General features: G+C 42.3%; 1 protein-coding gene across 1 annotated transcript in view; it reads right to left on the bottom strand.

Annotated features, from left to right (window-relative positions):
* Window positions 1-13,365, bottom strand: part of rbfox3a (RNA binding fox-1 homolog 3a) — an 82,277-nt gene extending 68,912 nt beyond the window's left edge. Inside the window, exons 1-2 of the mRNA XM_069663847.1 lie at window positions 13,120-13,365; window positions 2,004-2,150 (exon numbers count right to left, since the gene is read on the bottom strand). Coding sequence (XP_069519948.1) covers window positions 2,004-2,150; window positions 13,120-13,335 — 363 coding nt within the window. The 5' untranslated portion in view covers window positions 13,336-13,365. The remainder of the gene's footprint in view (window positions 1-2,003; window positions 2,151-13,119) is intronic.
* Window positions 13,366-18,265: the final 4,900 nt, after the last annotated feature.

Raw genomic sequence — 18,265 nt, 5'->3', positions numbered from 1 at the left:
TGAAAGTGTTACCACATGGTGCAAACTTAAGCCACTAACACCTGGCTTTTTTGCTTACTGGAAAAAATTACAATCAGCATTCAGAGCCGGGTCAAATGATTCTACAGTAGATCTCCTCGGCTCCGATCGGCATTGATGGGATTACAAAACCCGGGTCGACGCGCTAATCTCCGCCCCCTCTCCGCCGTGACACTATGCTCCATCAGTAACTTCTGCGACGCCTCGTCATCTCAGCTACAAAATGCACCCGTCTCCGCCCAAGCAATGCTCAAACATCGTTCCAAAATTGTTGGCACAGAGTTTGATAAACCCTAACTAACCCTGACTCTGGCACGTTTGAGACGTCAGACGGTGACGCAGCAGAAAAGAGAGCGACAGGAGTATACTCCACTGGCAATGGGAACAGAGATAATCAGCATCTATGAGCAGGTATTCCCGGGTCTAAAAAACCTGCATCAACACGCTAAATTTAGGTGGGAAAGGGGTATTATTGTTGCTTACCTGACCCTATATGCGTTCCCAACTCACACTAAAGCAGTACCTAGATTGTCAAGGTGATAAGTTAGAAAGCTGATGCACATGCACAAAAGTAGATCTTGCTTTCTATGATGTTTTTTCAAGTAGTTTGGGTTGTGTTTCCTCCACTAGCATGGTACTAGCTGTCCTTTCTTTATTCCCCTTCTCTTTGATTATCAAACATACACAACTTCTTGTGGGATTGAGCCTCCTTCTTATCCTGAGTCGCAGTGAGATGATCCACTCTGCACACAGTGGACTGTTGTGCTTGAATGGGATCCTAAGTTTCAGAGGAACTGCATCCAATATGCAATGGAACTTAAACTTTTCACCTTATCATGTCAACATGCCGACCGTTGCACAAGCAGATGCACCGGCCAGTAACTCAGTGAACAAGTAACAGGCAGCATTTCCTGTTTTGTTTTTGTTTTTTATACCAAAGGTGTTCCAAAATGGTGCCACATACTGTTACATCCAATGTACGTGGGACAATTTGTCACATTCAGTTTCTATCACAGCGTCTACAGATAGTGAGCTGTCATTGTGAGTTACTGTCCAACATACTCTTGGCTTTACATCTTGTTTGCTCCCCTTTTCTTACCGCTACACCTGGTCTGTTTTTCAGGACCAGTTTGTATCTCTTATTATATATATTGCGAATTGATGTAAAGTCCTATAGTTACTGGAAACAGACAACACTAGGGGCATTAATTCAACAACGTATAGCGCATCGTTCAAAGTGCATGGCAGAAGTGCATTGATGGCATGTCCAACCCTCCTTTAGCTATATAAACTTTGGCGCAAAGAAAGGTGCAAGGCACAAAGTAATTGTATACTTGGGTGCAACATGAATGAAACAAATCATCAGTGTCATCTCTCCTTAGCTAGATGGGGCTGCATTTCGGGCCTTGCTATTTCAATTGCACGTTACACAATTTGGAGATGTAAATTATTTTATTTCTGCGGAATCTGATTTGTCAATGCGCTAAGTGAAAGTTGGTGGTTTCATGGTGTCACTGCTTAATACTGTCTCAAGATAACAATGTGTCAAAATGTGCCAGACCACCAATTGCCCATGGCTGCGAAGACGGCCACAAGTAAACTTGCTCCTTACGCAAGGGGGGCGTGAAAATGACAACTGTATCAATCAACAGTTGCACTGTGTATAGCTTTGCACAGAGTGTAAAATGGAGCCCTACATCTGAAACTACAGGTCATTACCACCAGTTCCAAAGGCTGTCATCGACTCATGATTGCCTTTAAGTTCCCATTCATGAGTTACTTTTCGAGAATTGTATTTTGGCTGCATTTACTGTCGTTCTGAAAAGTACAGGCAGAAATATTGTACAGTGCTGCAAGGGGAATGGTTTCAACTGGATATACAATATAGACATGTGATTGCCCTGCAGTGCATCGTATCTCAGCACAGTAACATGTGTGGATGTGAGGGTGTGTGTGTGTGTGTGTGTGTGTGCATGTCATCTCACCCCGAACATTTGCCGGAGGTCAGGGTCTCGGAAGCGGAAGGGGATGTTGGAGACGTGTAACCTCTTGGGCTGCTGCTTCTCCGACGAATCGCTGGGCTGCAGGTGGAGCTGCTGGGAGCCCTCCGTCTGTGCAACCTCCTCTGCCTGCTGCAGGGAAACACACATGGTGCAACAGATAAGCTCCTACTGTGGTGAAAACATTACAAATACTAGAGAGGCAAAAAAAAAGGTGGAAGTGAGAGGTATAGTGCTGGAGTGACATGAATAAAACACATCCTTTACAATAGATGAGGACTGACAGAACACCGAGGTGAAATATTCATAAAGAGGAGAAGTGTGAGAACGTGGAGGGCGAGGGAGGGGGACATGAAAGAGAGATGTTTCAAACTCCACCCTGTAACTTTCTGTGTAGCTCTAAATGTTCAGCCGGCAGACATTTGGTGCCAATGCATGGAGAAGATTGCCCCATAAGAGTTGTCAAAACTTAACCATTCCTGAACCGGGTAGTAACAATGCCTCATACAGTCACCTGTAACAGTTTGGTTTTATTTTATAACTTCTCCCATACTTTGGGGAGAGACTGATAACATCCCTGTACTCTGAGGTGTAATTGAAAAAAAATGGATTGTAATAAAATTGGTTATGTTTACGCACCAAAATGTCTTTGTTCTGCTTGGGAAAAGAAAGGTTTGGGTTTGGATATGGACATGTAACTAATGGAGGCACTTAATGAAACATACTTACACAACTAACGTATGCAACATAATTTAAAAGAAGTCAACTTTTGGTATCAAATCTTAGTAGAACCCCAGTCTCCTGATGAAAGTCCTGTTTTTGTTAAACTAATTAAAAGCCCACGACTGCCACCCCAAGAGGACTTTGATGTTCTTTATACTACCTCACCTGACTGTACTGGCACACCAAAACAATAAGCAAGAGGACAGAGAAGTAACTCCAGAGAGGGACCAACGGCGTCATATTATGAAGCTTTAGACCACAGACTGTTTAAAAAGATGGACGACATGACAGCTCCCAAAAAGTGAGGGCGCCCCCTGCTGACTGGCTGCAGTATAGGTCATAAAGCCCGCCTCCTCCATGTTAACAGATGGGACATGAGTCAAACTGTAAAATCAGATTACATCCAAAATACATTTTTCTCAAACATAGTTTCTGTCATTACTGTTACTTCTTATCATGCTGATTTATGTCCAAGTGTTCATTTTTCTGATAACTTTATTTTAATTAGTTATATGATGCTGTCAAATGATGATTGACAGCTCTGTTGACAAATACGGCTCCTGCAGCCGATCTGTTCCGGATTAGCAGAGCGGAGGACGAACGGTGAGAGGAAACGTAACTACAACAATCACTACAGTCAATGAAGTTTCCTGTGAACGTTAACCTCAGACCAACACAAAGAAGCTGTTCTGCTGTTAAACACGCTAACGTGTAAGATCCTTGCTGTTTTGTTAAGTGTGTGTTTTGGTTAGCGGAAGTGGCTACAGCAGCTCCACCCGCTGATCTCTACTGCGCAGCCTCTGACTCCAAATGACGGCACTATCGCAGGATGGCAGCGCCTATCAATGGGGCTATTTTGGTATCAATTTCTTACAATGGGAGCAGATGGAGACGCATCGTCCATCTTTTTATACAGTCATTGCTTTAGCAATGACCAAGCCACAGTGGTTAATAAGTTGGGATTGCGAATGGGCTGGTTGGTTTGGTTTCTTATATTTGTGTTGGGTTAGTTCAGGTCGACCTGGGTGGCTTTCATTCCTTTTGTAAAAATACAAGCTGCCCTGTCATTTTCTTTTTGTTGGTATATATTACAGTGTGACATGTATCTGAAGAAAAACATTGTTTTACTGCTCGACCTCTTTAAAATCATCCTTTCTGGATATTGTAACCATCTGTCTGTCTCTAAATGCTTTCAACTATGCAGCTGTGCTGTTTGCAGTGAGAAGCACAAAAAGGGAGATAGAGCAGAAGGAGTTGATGTACATAATGAATCAGACCAACGTGGGGATGGAGGGATGAAGAAAGAAAGAACGAATGAAAAAGACAGAGATGGAGACGGAACGATGATGTCAGCTAAACCTGCCCGATCAATGAGAGAGAAGTGCTGAAGGTAGCGGCATTCATACAGAGAGGGCGAGAGAGAGGGAGAGCTGCAGAGAACGATGGAGAGAGAGAGAGAGAGAGAGAGGCAGAGAGAGCATGAGAACAGTGAAGGAGAGAGAGTTCAGAGAGGCATGCAGGATAAGTGCTGATTGAAGGGAGAACAGTAAAAACGGAGAGACAGGCAAGTGAGGATAATGGCATTACATCACACAAACACACACACACACACACACACACACACACACACACACAAAGCTGAATAGGCAAGGAGAGCTCTACCGAATGGGACACAGCAATAATCAGCTGCTTGTGTGTGCGTGCGTGCCTTTGTGCGTGCGCGCGTGTGTGTGTGTGTTTATGTGCCTGAGAGAGAGAGACACACACGCACACACACACACACAAACACACAGAGTTTAATAGCAAAGAGCTCATATCAATCCTTGGCCGATGGCAGACACTGGGACCCTGTGATGATAAAGCACACTCTCCCAGGCACTTAGTCCCTTGTCTACACGTACACACACGCGCACAGACACACACACACACACACAAACACACACGCACACACACACACACATACAGACACAGTATGGCCGTGGGGCCGGGTGTTACAGGTCAGATGGATGGTGTGGACAGCGGTGTAATTATCCCTCTCGGTGCTCCTGCTCCTCCTCTACATGTCAACAACCACTGAACTCGTGACACACAAAACACTGACGACAACTAATTACAACTTCTTCGGCCGTTTACGACAAAGTACAAAATACTTTCTGGCAGTGATGTGATTACTGTCTGCAACGATTCAAACAGTACAAGCTGCAGGGTTACATCCTGCATCCCCAAATAAACTTTTACATTTTGAATGATGAGTTTTGTTTGGCGACAATAATGAACACGGGGTTAACACTGTGAGATGGTCACAGCCAGTGTTGTGCCTGAACCTAGCACAAGAGCGCCATTATTGATCGTGCTCATATTTTTGGTGAACAGTGAATGAAATCAATCTGCAACTCATGAACGAGAACGTGAGCGTAGTTCACTCTGGAGACAGAGAACGACCGCTTGCTCTCCGTGAGGTACGGAGAGTTGCCGAGTGCTGCGTTTTACGGTGGATTTACAGCACCCAGCATGCATCTGTACTATTTTTAACTTTAACTTTATACTGTAAGCTTTTTGCACTCACCAATATCCTGCACATCTGTACAGTTTTTATTCACACCTGTTGCACATATTATGTATTATACGTATTGCTTTTTATATTTTTATTCTTATTGTCTATTTTTTATCTTATTCTACTTAAGACTTTTATTTTTATTCTAGTTTTGTGTTAATTGTTCTGCACCAAAATCACCAAAACAAATTCCTTGTATGTGTAAACCTACTTGGCAATAAACCTGATTCTGATTCTAATGCTGCTAGCACTTCAGACAATGCAGCAACAGGCACTGCTGGAGCCAGTTCAGAGGAACAGTTGAAGGAGTTTCATGAACAAATCAGTGAAGAGTCTAGGGAAATATCTGTGAGTGAATGATGACTACAAGAAATCATTATTACTACTGAAAAAGTGTAGCTCTGTGCAACAAATATATAAAGATATATATATGATTTGTGTTAAAATAAGAATTTAAAGTTGTAATTTTGAAGATCTCACTTTGGCGATCACAGTAATTGCAGGAGCACATTCAGACAGTGCTGCATGTGTGACGGTTGTAACTCTTGATTTTCCTCTCTGACGGTCGCTTTCCTTTTTAGACTGTTTGCTTCATCTGAGCGTCGAGTTTGTTTCTTTTTCTTTGGATTTTCACTTCTTGTTGTATCTGTAGTCATCCATCTTTTCTTTGTTTGTTCAGCCATAGTAGATTACTGTTTACTCGCAACACTCGCAACACTGGCAGACCAACCAATGCTGGCTGATGAAAAAAGCGTCACTAACTAAGCGCCGCTTGTGATTTTCTTCCACGAAAGTCGCCACAGACACCCAGTCTGTAATACTGCAAATGCAGAGGCTTTCATCAGTGGGCAACAGGCTCAGTTACCATTGTGTTACCTCACTCAGCGATAGATAGTGACTTAACAGACATTTATTTCATTGAGATTTTTACTTTAACTGTAACATGATCATGAAAAAGTTGCATATGCAGTTTTTGCTATGGTTTCCTTATTTGGTAATGCAAATGTGTGTTTTTTAATGTGTTTTACAAAAACAGAAGTTTTAACAGACAGGGCCATGATGGCTGCCTGAGGACTGGTTAAAAAAATTAAATATGCAGCGTGTCAACAAAATATGATGTTTGAAGATGGATGGAAAGTTGCTAAAACAGCATCTGTTTGATTTGGAGGTAAAAGACTGATTTAGGTAAAAACACTTTTGAATTTATTTTTTCAATTTTTTTATAATATGTGAAGAAGCAGAAATACATTTCCAAACGAAGTGACTGTAAGTTGTCCAATCAGCACTCCTCTGCTCTTCACACTGTACAGCCCTCTCTATCACCTTGTTCTCTCATCACCTCCCTCCTGGCCCAGAGCTAAGCAGTCCTCCACTGGGAGCCGCCTTGGTTCCGTTTGGCCTTTTAATTTGTGTTAATTGCATGTTAATCGAGCCACATCTGTCTGAGCAGAGGAGCAGAGGTGGGGGGGTAATTACATCAAAATGCTAAACTGGTTTAACCTAAAGAGTTTCAGTCAGAGCACGGCAGGTAGGCGGGACATGGTAAAATGGGTAATTTGTCTACAGGCTGACACGCAGTTCAACATGTAAGAGGATGAGTTCACATGGCTTTATATGGATCAGTCAAAGAAATTCAACAACTGTCATAAACTGTCAAAGCAGTTTTGCCCTTTATTTAGTATTATCGAGTTTTGCATGAGGTTCTTTTCAAATACTATTTTGAGAGCATGATGTTTCCTAACTTGTCAAATATGGCAGCTTGTTCAGCGGCTCTATGCTTCAAACTGTGATCATCTAAGTAGCGCTCTAGCATCATGTTTTTCTTAGGAATTTGTGGTTAAGTTAGAAGTAAAAATGAAATCTTGTTAGACTTGCAAACTTAAAAGATCAAGTTCAAGATAATAAATAAACATCTTCTGGTGGAGTTTGCATGTTCATGTTCTCCCCGTGCATGCGTGGGTTCCCTCTCAGTACTCCGGCTTCCTCCCACAGTCCAATACATGCTCGTGAGGTTCATTGGTGACTCCAAACTGTCCGAAGGTGTGAATGTGAGTGTGGATGGTTGTCTGTCTCTGTGTGTCTGCCCTGTGATTGAAAGGCGATCAGTCCAGGTGTAACCCCGCCTCTCGCCCAATGACAGCTGTGATAGGCTCCAGCCCCCCGGGACCTTGAACAGGATAAGTGGATGGATGGATATCCTGTATTGGAAGTGTTTTATTCCCACAGTTTTACATGTAACAGCACATTATATATACTATGAAACAAATTAGAATCAGAACTTTTAAAATTGAATTAACTTCAATTGCTCAGTGTTTTATCATTGTGAAATCGTCATGTAGGCTGACTGGAGTGTCACAGCTGAACCCAGAATCCCTGTGCACCAGACAGAGGATGGCTGGCTCCATTTTAAATGACCACTCACACCCATTAAATGGGGATTTTCAGCCTCTTCCTTCTGGATGAAGGTATAGGTTACCAGCCTGTAAAACCAAGCGGTACAAAAAAAGCTTTGTACCAGCAGCCATCAGTGAGATAAACAAGTTTTTGCAATATCCTGTACTATTGTTGCACTATGTATGGATATCTTCTTGCCATCATATCTTATCTATACTGATGGCACTTGCCATTTTATCTTGCTTTTATTTATCTGTTTTTTACTAAGGTTATATATTTTACCAGGTTTTATTAACCTTGTTTTTACTGGTGGAATATTATATTATCTTGTTTTTACTCAGGGTTACCCCTTTTAGTCTTGAGTACTGTTGTCACTTTATGTATCATGTTTTACAAGTCTGTTTTTTTTCCGCTGTCTATTGTGTGTGTGTAAAAGGAGGCTGACTCACTCACCGCAAACCAAATGTACCTACGGGTACAAATAAAGTAACCTAACCTAACCTAACCTAACTAACCTAACCAGGTGTATAGTAAGTGTAGTTCTTGGCTTCAAAATTCTTCACACCTCACATACACCACTGGAAAAATATACGGTATCTAATTCAGAGCCGCAAGACGGCTTCTGTTTAAAGGTCTGTTTGCTTCCTTTTGAACACGTGACTAATGTGATTATGTTTGGTTAAAATCAGTACTTTGTTATGTTTAACTCGGGGTGGCTGTGGCTCAGTGGTAGAGTCGGCTGTCATTCAGTCGGAAGGTCGGGGGTTCGATCCCCAGCTCCCTCAGGCTACATGTCGAAGTGTCCTTAGGCAAGACACTGAACCCCAAATTGCTCCCGGTGGCATAGCCAACAGGTATGAAGGTGATAACTGACCGACAGTTGGGCACTTTATGTAGCAGCCTCTGCCATCAGTGTGTGAATGGGTGAATGTGACATGTAGTGTAAAAGCAGCTTTGAGTGGTCGCAAAGACTAGAAAAGCGCTACACAAGTACAGTCCATTTACCATTTAACTCAACGTTATCTCTTTGTTTTCACTATTTGGAGAAAGTCCCGTGATGATTGAGCGTCAATCGATCATCCTCGACTGCCACACCATCTGGATTCTACAACGTTACATATTGTTGCAGACAGTTTTACACTGGACTTAGACGAAGCCTGTTGTGTCTCGTGCAGACGCTAAAGGGTACCAGTGTCTGAACAGTCTGGTCAACACGACCTTTAACTTCCGATACCTGAAAATAACTAAATATGCTGCAGTTGGTTGGTATTTAAATTCCCATTAGTTTTTGTTGTGTGACTTAAATTAGTGTCTTAGGGCCACACAGCTCTCTGAAAACCAATGTTTTTTAAATAACAGATAGACGGATTATTGGCATTACATCGTCGTTTACATGGTGAGTCCATTACACAGTATGGGAAATAATCTTGTTCAAAATAGCCAATGCGTCACAAATCCCTACATAGAGGAAGTTCCTCTCCCTGTTCCGCTCAGTTCTTCCATCCAGTGGCTGAAGTCTTTCATTAAGCTTAGCACGGTATGGAATGGAACGGCTTTAAGGCTGTAAGCCCTCTTCTGCCTCCGTCACACAGCTAAAATCCGTCTCTGCCCTTCTTTCTTCCTCTCTCTGTGGTCACCGTGCCGCCACCATCCACGCTGTGTGCGCAGTCAGGCAGGAAGTGGAAATAATTACATGAACATTATCATACACAAGCAGCCCGCACTTCCTCCTCTGTCACCACGGAAACAGTTCTGAGCTGTACAGTATGTGTGTGAGGAAGGATGCTCTGCAAAACTAATCTACCCAACCAAGCCTCCCTTCTGCCTGTTACACACACACACACAGACACACACGCGCACAGACCAGCAGCCAAAAACGCCCCAAACATCTAAACCTGATTACACACCCCGTTAGAGCTCTCAGACGTGTCGTTCCTGTGTTTTGGAGGGAACATGTGTGTGTGTGTGTGTGTGAGACTTGCTGAGCTCAGCAGTGCGTCTGCGGCCTGCCTTCCCCGGGCGGATAATGGAAGTTATCAGATGAGAGCATCTCCAGACAGGTAGATTACAAACGGTTAGGCAGCTACAGAGACTTCCCTCACCGGGGATTAGACCGAGACACACACACACACAGAAATACACACAGGCACATGCAAGCACACATGCAGGGTGAGTGCCATCTTTAACCCCTGCCTCTCTGCTAAGATGGTATTTGAATCCAGAATGTGAGTGGCACCACGTGGGACAGCTGAGGGGAACACTGCATCAGGATCGCAGACTCACTCAACATTAGGAACCACACTTCAAAACCTGTCACAGCATCTATTGGGAAGAGGTCAAAGGTCAGTCTGTGTCAGTGAGAAGAAGGACATTCATAGCAGACACCTGAGACCATGTGTGAACAGAGACAAAGATGTTGCCCCATCGCTGAAGTTGCATACATGAGACACCCCTGAAGTCAATCTCTCTTATGGTCTCAATTGCCAGTTAAGTTTTCTTTCATTCAGCAGGATGGACACCAGAGAGGAAATGCTTTAGGGTGTGATCTTAAAGAGACCTTAAAAAATTGTTCTTGAAGTTCCTCTGAGAAGTCACATTTGTTGGAAAGCACGTTTTGTTCAAAGGCTCTTTTTCACTTTAAAACTTTGCATCACAATTAATTCAACTTTTACAGTGAATCAGGACTGCAAGCAAGCTAGTGCTAGCAGAACTAAATTGTAATTCATCTGCGATGGACGTCGACAAACAAGAGATTACAATTTCATGCATAGAAATCAAGATTTACATAAATGCAAAATACTACAATTATTTTTATTTGATTTCAATTGAAGTTTAACAAATCGTATTTGAGAATTTGATACTTTAAACTCAGGCTGCACGATAAATCGTTTCACCATCGTGATGGCGACGTGCGCATGTGCAATAGTCACCTTGCAGGACGTGCGATAGTGAGGCAACACGTGAGGCTGCTACTTTAATGTTGTTTGGTTTTTCTCATTTTCCATCACTAATCTACAACAGAAGTCCGTCTGATATCACATTAGTGCAGCTCTTCATCAGAGCACAGAGTGAACTGCAGAGTCTGCGTGTCAGCTGACTGTAAACTGTAAACATGCACACGACGCTGCTGCTGTCACAGATCATGTCTGTGGGATGATCGAGGCAGGCTTTTAGTTATGCATGGCGGCTTTTCAGTGTGTTTATTGCCGTCATCAGCGGCACCTCGTCCCGGTGGCTACATATATATACGGGCTGGTAACGGAGCGTGTCGTGTTGTGTTTACTTGAGCGGCTAGCGGTGTGTATCGATACGATGTAGGAAGTAGGATACGGTGAGCTTTCGTTTCCAAAAGTTACCATCAGCAGGCTGATCACGCTGATAAAACATACATTTGAAAATCGTTAGAAATAGTAGATGACATACATACAGTAACGCAACTGCAGCCCACAAGTCTGATTGTATTTATTTGATAAAGAAACCTGTCGCTCCACCTGAACTCTCTCTACTTTTTCTTGCAGGTGTCAGAGTCACTGAACCAAGTGTGGTTAAAGTAGGAGGGCGGTTTGTTTTGTTAGAGGAAAATAGACTGAAAAGTCCCAAATAATAAAAAGTATGACTGTTAATTGTATATATGTACACACACACTAATTTATCTGGTCAAATAATACCAGATAATATAATAATGATAATAATAATAATAATAATAATCCTGTATTTATTTTTATATCGCAATAAATATCTCAGAACAAAAAAATATTGCAATGTCACTTTTGCAAACCAGCCCACCACTTCATACATGTGAACCCCACGGCTGTATGTAGCTGCATGTAGTATCCTCAGCACGGAGATTATTTTTCTCTTTTAAACATATTAAGAAACAATGCTGGAAAATAAAAGAACTGAACAAGTCAAATACTGAACCACTTTAATGAGTTAATATTACCCTCAAGGCCATCAAAATTGACTGTCAGCTTGAAAGGCAGATTTCTTATGTACTATTATAAACAATAACAATAACAGAGGAGCCGTGAACTGCGATTTCTCTGAGCAGCAGTCATGGGAATGAATTACAATATAATTTATTTCACTGGTCTGAAAAAGACGCTAAATTTGTCGCGAGTCGCTTTTTGTTTTAGAAAAAAGTCGCCGAGAGGGAGAGAGAGAGTCGCTACCATGGCAACACTCACAGGAATCGCCACAGGAATTAAACACAGCTGCGTTAATTGCATTTGTTTTTTTTAATTTGTTAAATATTTCAAATTAATTGCAAAAATTAACGCGCTGATTTTGACAGCACGAGTTGCAACATATTTGGTTTCGACCACTAAAGAAAATACTCCTGAAAGAACCCACAGCATATCAGTTAGTCGTCTTTCCATTGACAGCGAGTACATCATCATATTTAAAACCACTCAGTATCAACCTGATACGGAGGTTTGATCTCTTTACTATAAATGTAGTAAGTGCTTTTAGTGCACAGTGAACGTGTGCGCGGTGTCTCTTTCCTTTATCCTGCAGTAACTACGTCTCCTGACAGTAACAGTTACAGCTTGTGACAAACTCTCCACAGTGACCGTAAAACACTCCCAGTAATGCTGACTGTACCGTAACTTCTCCCGTCGCTGGACTCCCCTCTCTGCCATCACTGTCTATACTCTCCCATACCTTCCCGCTGCGCTCCAGTCTGATTGGCCCTGACAGCTTGAAGGCTCCTCAACCAGAGACGAGTGGTGCTGCAGTTAACTGTGGTGTGGACGACCTTAACACTGCCCGTGTGTGCATGTTTGCAGTTCAGTGCTGAAATGCAGCTGATATATAGGTAATCTGTCTCTGACATGCAGCCAGCTATCTCCCTGCTGTCCTGCTGTGTGTGTGTGTGTGTATACACTATATGCATATGTGTGAGTTTCATGCATGCAATGACACTTTTACTTGATCTTGCTGTGAAGGCCCCAAAGATGACTAAAATCCTTGCTCTCTTCTCTCACTCTTTATACTCTCTGGATCTCATTTACTTTCTTGTTTAATGTATTTCCACAGATTTTAAAGCTTTCATTGGGAGCAGACGTTTTGGGTGCTTTTTACTTTAAGTTTTGGGTTTCATGTTGTCTGAAGTTTGGTGTCAAAGAAACTTCAGACAGACAGTCAAGAGTCAGCCAGAGAGGCTTCACTCTCAGTTTCCCGCGTGCTTCGCAGCCTGCCACCCACTGATTTAAAAGAATTTGAGGCTGGAATGAGAGCAGAGAGCAAACTCTGAACCTTTGCTCCAAACTTTCAATCCTTTAAAGTACATGTTAAAGCCTATGCCGATATATCTTTGATGGGCCAATATCGGCCAACAAATATATTGTGCAGTCTGTGAAAACGCAACAAATTAACTGCGCACCACAAGAGCCTTGACGATGAGGTTAATTTAACGTTTAGACTCACCGTTACTGTGTTGGCTGTGAGGGCGGGGGTGTTGCTGTCGTTTCCCGGCTGTTCGCTCTGCGTGTGTGTCGGCGTGTACAGCGTCAGGGCGTGCTCGGCCACCGTGCTTGGTCCCGTGTAGTCGGCCGGCGGGTGGGTGTGGGGCGTGGCGTACTCAGCTGGGATCCCGTTCTGTGGGGGAGGGGGGTACTGGGCCGGTGGGAAGGGTTGGGCCATGGCTTCAGGGGGAGCTGGGGCCTCTTGGTTGCCCTGCGTGGACAGAGGGGAAAAAACAACAGGTAAATAAGGGTCCGTATCTTAGTAACTGGTTAAGTTGTCTGAATTGTCGAAGAGGATGTCAATTCAACCATCCTGCTCACGTGACACAGAGATTAGCCAGGTTTGAGGAGGCGGGAAATGCGCTATTATCTTTTCCTATTATTCACAGAACAACATTTCTCACTTTGCATTTGTGCGACTGAGTGCAACACCATGAATGCGTTAAAAAAAGCATGGTCTGAAAGTGGATCCCATGTTGTACAACAAGTTTCATGAAGCCCCTCTTTATGACGTGCAGGATCTTGGCCCCAGAACGAGGCTTCTAGAACAGATACAAACACTATTTGCCACCTTTAGACAACATTTACAGCCTAGCTTGTTTTACACGTGCTGAGATCCTGGGGAAGATACTTATTAAATAATCTGGATTTCTAGCAGACCAACAGGATGGTTTGCTGATGTCTTATGTAAATACAAATATGTCTAGGAGGAAAATTCAGCGGAAGATGAACTATCAACAGAGGACATGCAACAAAGGCCTGAGACCTTTGTACTCTCCTCTTCTGCATCTATTCGATCTGCTGTTAGATAAAGGCAAAGGCAAATTGCTGCATACTGCTCCCTTCTTTTCAAACATGGCCAGATGCATAAACAATACGTATGCATTAATACCATGCATTTCCTGCATACAAACTTGTAAGCATGTTTGGTGAGACTGTGCACACCTCATGCACAGTTAGACCAGATGCACATATTTTTCTAGAGACAGCTGCAGGTGATGTAAGGATGAGATTTAACACAAGGTCAGAGGGTAAAACTTTGTTTGTGCAGATTGTATCTTGTATCTATTTTACAGTCTGTAAAATGTCAATCAAAGTCACTAAACTTAAAATAATATCTTTCATTCTTTTTATCAACCTGTTTCATTGTTTCCTGTTAATGATCTTTTTATCTCATCCTGAGTTGTTTGTAAAGTCACTTTCTATATGAGCTCTATAAGTTAATCATTTATCATCCTGACGTTTAATAACGGTGATCAGGACATCACTGTGATGATGGTTTATCGGTACACGTGATGAATGAATGGTACGGGCGCTATAAATAAAAAAACAGAGCATAACCGTCACGCATGCTGACAGCTGATCTCTGCACTACAGGAGAAAAGTGCTTCTGCTCTTTGATGTGATTTATTGTCTTTTATTTTCATATCATGCACATGATGTGCCCGACCCTCAGGGGTTAACAGGGCACCAGAAGAGTCATGGATGGGTCATAAACAAACAAACAAAAATATTTCTCTCTGTAGCTCTGCAAGTCAAATCTGTTCCCAAAAAAATGTCCTAGTGATGCACAACTCATGTTTTCATAGTTATCAAGCCAACAGGGATCAGGATGAATACATTTTATTTTACTCAAGAGATCTTTGCTTTTTCTTCAATACATTTTAATATTTTCTTTTTGTTTAAGATGTTATTTTAGAACTAATGATCATAATAACTTATTTTTTAAATGATTGACATAATTACCCAACTATACTGGCAGAGAAGCTTTATTTTCTTTTATGTATTTATGCTTGAAACAAATAAACTTAACACTTGGTTGAATTGTATTTGACATAAAGTTCTACACTGTAGCTATTATTTATTTATTTATTTATATTACACAATAAGTCAGTCATTGTTTATGCCATGTATGAGCACAACATATGACAAAAATAAGGCTTGTGCATGTGCATCCAGTTGATTGAGATCCATCCGTTATCTATACCGCTTATCCTGTTCAGGATCGCGGGGGGTGGAGCCTATCCCAGCTGTCATTGCCCAGCTAGCAGGGAATGTTCCCATAGCATTGGCTAACATTACCGACAAGTTCTCATTACGTTTAAAGGAAAAGGTTTTGATCTAATATTCAAAGAACGTTTTAAGGATGTTCATCAAATAAAACTAAAACTAAGACAAAACGTTTTAACGTCAACATTGTGAAGATATTTTCAGGATGTTATGAGGTCTGGGACGTCAGAATGCCTTTTATAAAATATTTGCTCAATGTTACATAAAAACAAAAGGTAGAACATTCCCACTGCAACTTTCTGAAGATGTTTTCAGAGAACGTTCTCCTGCTATTAAAAACATTGCACGTAACATTCTTATAACAAAAAAGCTAGCTAGCTAGCGGGGTGGGCGAGAGGCGGGGTACACCCTGGACTGATCACCAGTCAGTCACAGGGCTGGCACATAGAGACAGACACACTCACACCTACGAGCAATTTAAGAGTCACCAATGAACCTAACGAGCTTGTGTTTGGACTGTGGGAGGAAGCCGGAGTACCTGAAGCCAAGCATGCACGGGGAGAACATGCAAATCCACACAGAAAGGCCCCATACGTCCAAACCGGGGTTCGAATTAGGAACCTTCAAGCTGTGAGGCGACAGCGCTAACCCTGAACCTGAATCATATTTCTGTATTTGTGTGTACACACAGTGTTCGTCATGAATCCACAGTTTTATGCCTCTGGACTGGGCTCTTTTTATTGGAGGGGAGGGGCGGTGACATGATCGGCTGTTAAATCCGACAGAGATGCTTTTTACGTGGGGACATGAGACAGTGTGGAGGAGTGACAGGACGAGAACAAGAGGGAGGAGGTGGGAGAGCGGCTCAGTTAATCTGTTTATCTTGAATGAGTGAGAATTACAGCGATGGATTGGTGATAAACTCCAAACAGTGACGAGACTGGCAATGACACGGGAAATCGTCAAACTATCCGTCTGTCCGTCAATAAACTCAAAAGGAGATAATCAAATCAAATCTAACATGTGGCCCTGTGTGTGTGTGTGAGAGTGTGTGTTTAATTTGTGTACAGGGCAGGAGATGAATATTGGCTTTATTTGTAGAACACAAGTCTGCTTGATCACAACATAAAGAGAGACGTTTAGCAAACATACACACACACGTGCGCGGGACGACAGACACGTACACCAAAGTGATGAAAATCACAGCCCTTATGGAGGATGAAAAAGATCAATTAACTGATACTCCTTTGATGACAACCTCTGTTTTGAAATTTCTAATAAAAGTTGGCACTTTCTCTCTTCTCCACTTTCCTCCCTCCTTCCTCCCTTTCTTCCACCGCTGCGCCTCCTCTTCTCTCCCTCTTTAAGGTGAGCGTGGTGCTCTTTCACCCCTGTCCGGGCTCTCCCTCTCATCTACATGCCTGTCAGATAATCATTTCCTGCTACAGATGATGATGAATCCATCTGACATATTAGCGCCCTGCTTTTCTTCCACGCTGCTTTAAAAACTTGATGGAAAATGGCTTAAAAATGTAAAAATCAATCACAGCAACTTTTCGAGGTGGGACGAGGCTCTGACCTTAGCTGTTTCCGATAGAGGTATTGAAGTTGGCGATTCTTATGCATGGAGATTGATGGTGGAAAGCATAACAAAGCAGTTTGCCGATGGATCGCATCGCTCCTGGCAGAGAGTCCTCGTCGACTCCACAGGCGGAGCAGCTTTATGCTCAATTTAGGCTTTACTTAGTGTCACTTCACATATTAATTTAGAAAAATATAAATCTCACACGGCAAACAAGTCCTCATTAATGAAACAGGACTTTGCTGCGCTTGTGAGATTTGGATACGAGCGATGCTTTTTTAAACATCTTGTGATGTCCTAACAGATCAAACAAACACTCGACTCACCGCCTGAAAAATACATAAATTTACTCCACTCAGATTTATACTGAACAGCTCTTTTAAAGCTTTAATAGCAGTTTAAATGTGCAGTTATGTCGTATTAAATGCCCCTTCTCATAGCTCAGGTTATGTATCATCTTTGAAACGCCTCTTACACCTCACTTCATTTGAAGAGTTGAAAGTGCTGCTGATTATTTAGAGTTTATTTAGCCCCGTCCTTCTTGATTCCTGGATTTAATTTTAAGATTTTATGGGCAAGAAAGTTTCAGAAACAATTTGCCAAACTATCAAAGAACAAAACCAGGGAATATTTGGACGAGATACAAAACAGTGATATAGCTCTTGAATCTTTTTAGCTCTTCCAGTTTATCCACAAAAAAGTGTACTAAAGACAGGCGCTTCATATTTAAAGAGTTACAAAGCTATTCTTTTGTGCCGACCAATCATACTTGAGTTTGTAAACATCCCATTGTCTGAAGAGGGACAACTGAGCCACTCCATCCACTGGAAGTAAGTGGACCTGGAATTGAGGTGTTGTACCAAACATTATTTTCTATTAAAACTTTTTCCAATCAGCTTCCTGTCAATTTGCGTATCATATATCATTGCAATCTCTCTTATTCATGCTACCTACCTAAGCTCTGTCCTGCTAATCATCTTTCCCGCTTCTTTAGCTGTAACTGTTGCTGAAAAACCTCCCACAACAAACCATAATGAAACCAAAGAGCTAGCCACGACGATGGTCTACTGTTGCAAGAAGTTGCATTAAAATGCACCGCAAAGACCAAAGCAGACGGCCAACTCGCAGGTGCGTTCTTCCCCTGCATGAGAGGAAATACCCCTCCAGACCAGCAGGTGGCGGTGTAATGTATTAGTCATTTGAAAATGGAAGACCGAAGCCTGTAGATATGAACCATTGTCAATGAAAAAGCGCTTGCCTACCATGATGTAATCTAAAACAGAATGTATGAAGAGGTCTGTTTTGGAAAGTTGTTTTTTAGCTATTTATTAATAAAGTTATTTTAAACACATTCAAATTATAGCCTATCATCTGTTTTCACCATGCCTAGCTTGCCCGCTAGCTCCCGGTGCTGTAGCTAACGGTAGCTGGCAGTCTATGGTAACGTTGATTGTTGTGAGGGTGGTGGCAGCACTGGCGATCATTACTTTAGCTAGCTTTAGCTAGATTTTAGCGC

The sequence above is a fragment of the Semicossyphus pulcher genome, unplaced genomic scaffold (genome assembly GCF_022749685.1).
Source record: "Semicossyphus pulcher isolate SPU_LCO1_2020_fin unplaced genomic scaffold, fSemPul1.0.p SCAF_16, whole genome shotgun sequence".
Taxonomy (NCBI): Eukaryota; Metazoa; Chordata; class Actinopteri; order Labriformes; family Labridae; genus Semicossyphus; species Semicossyphus pulcher.
The sequence above is the reverse complement of the archived record's forward strand: the minus strand, read 5'-3'. Positions and strand labels throughout refer to the sequence as shown.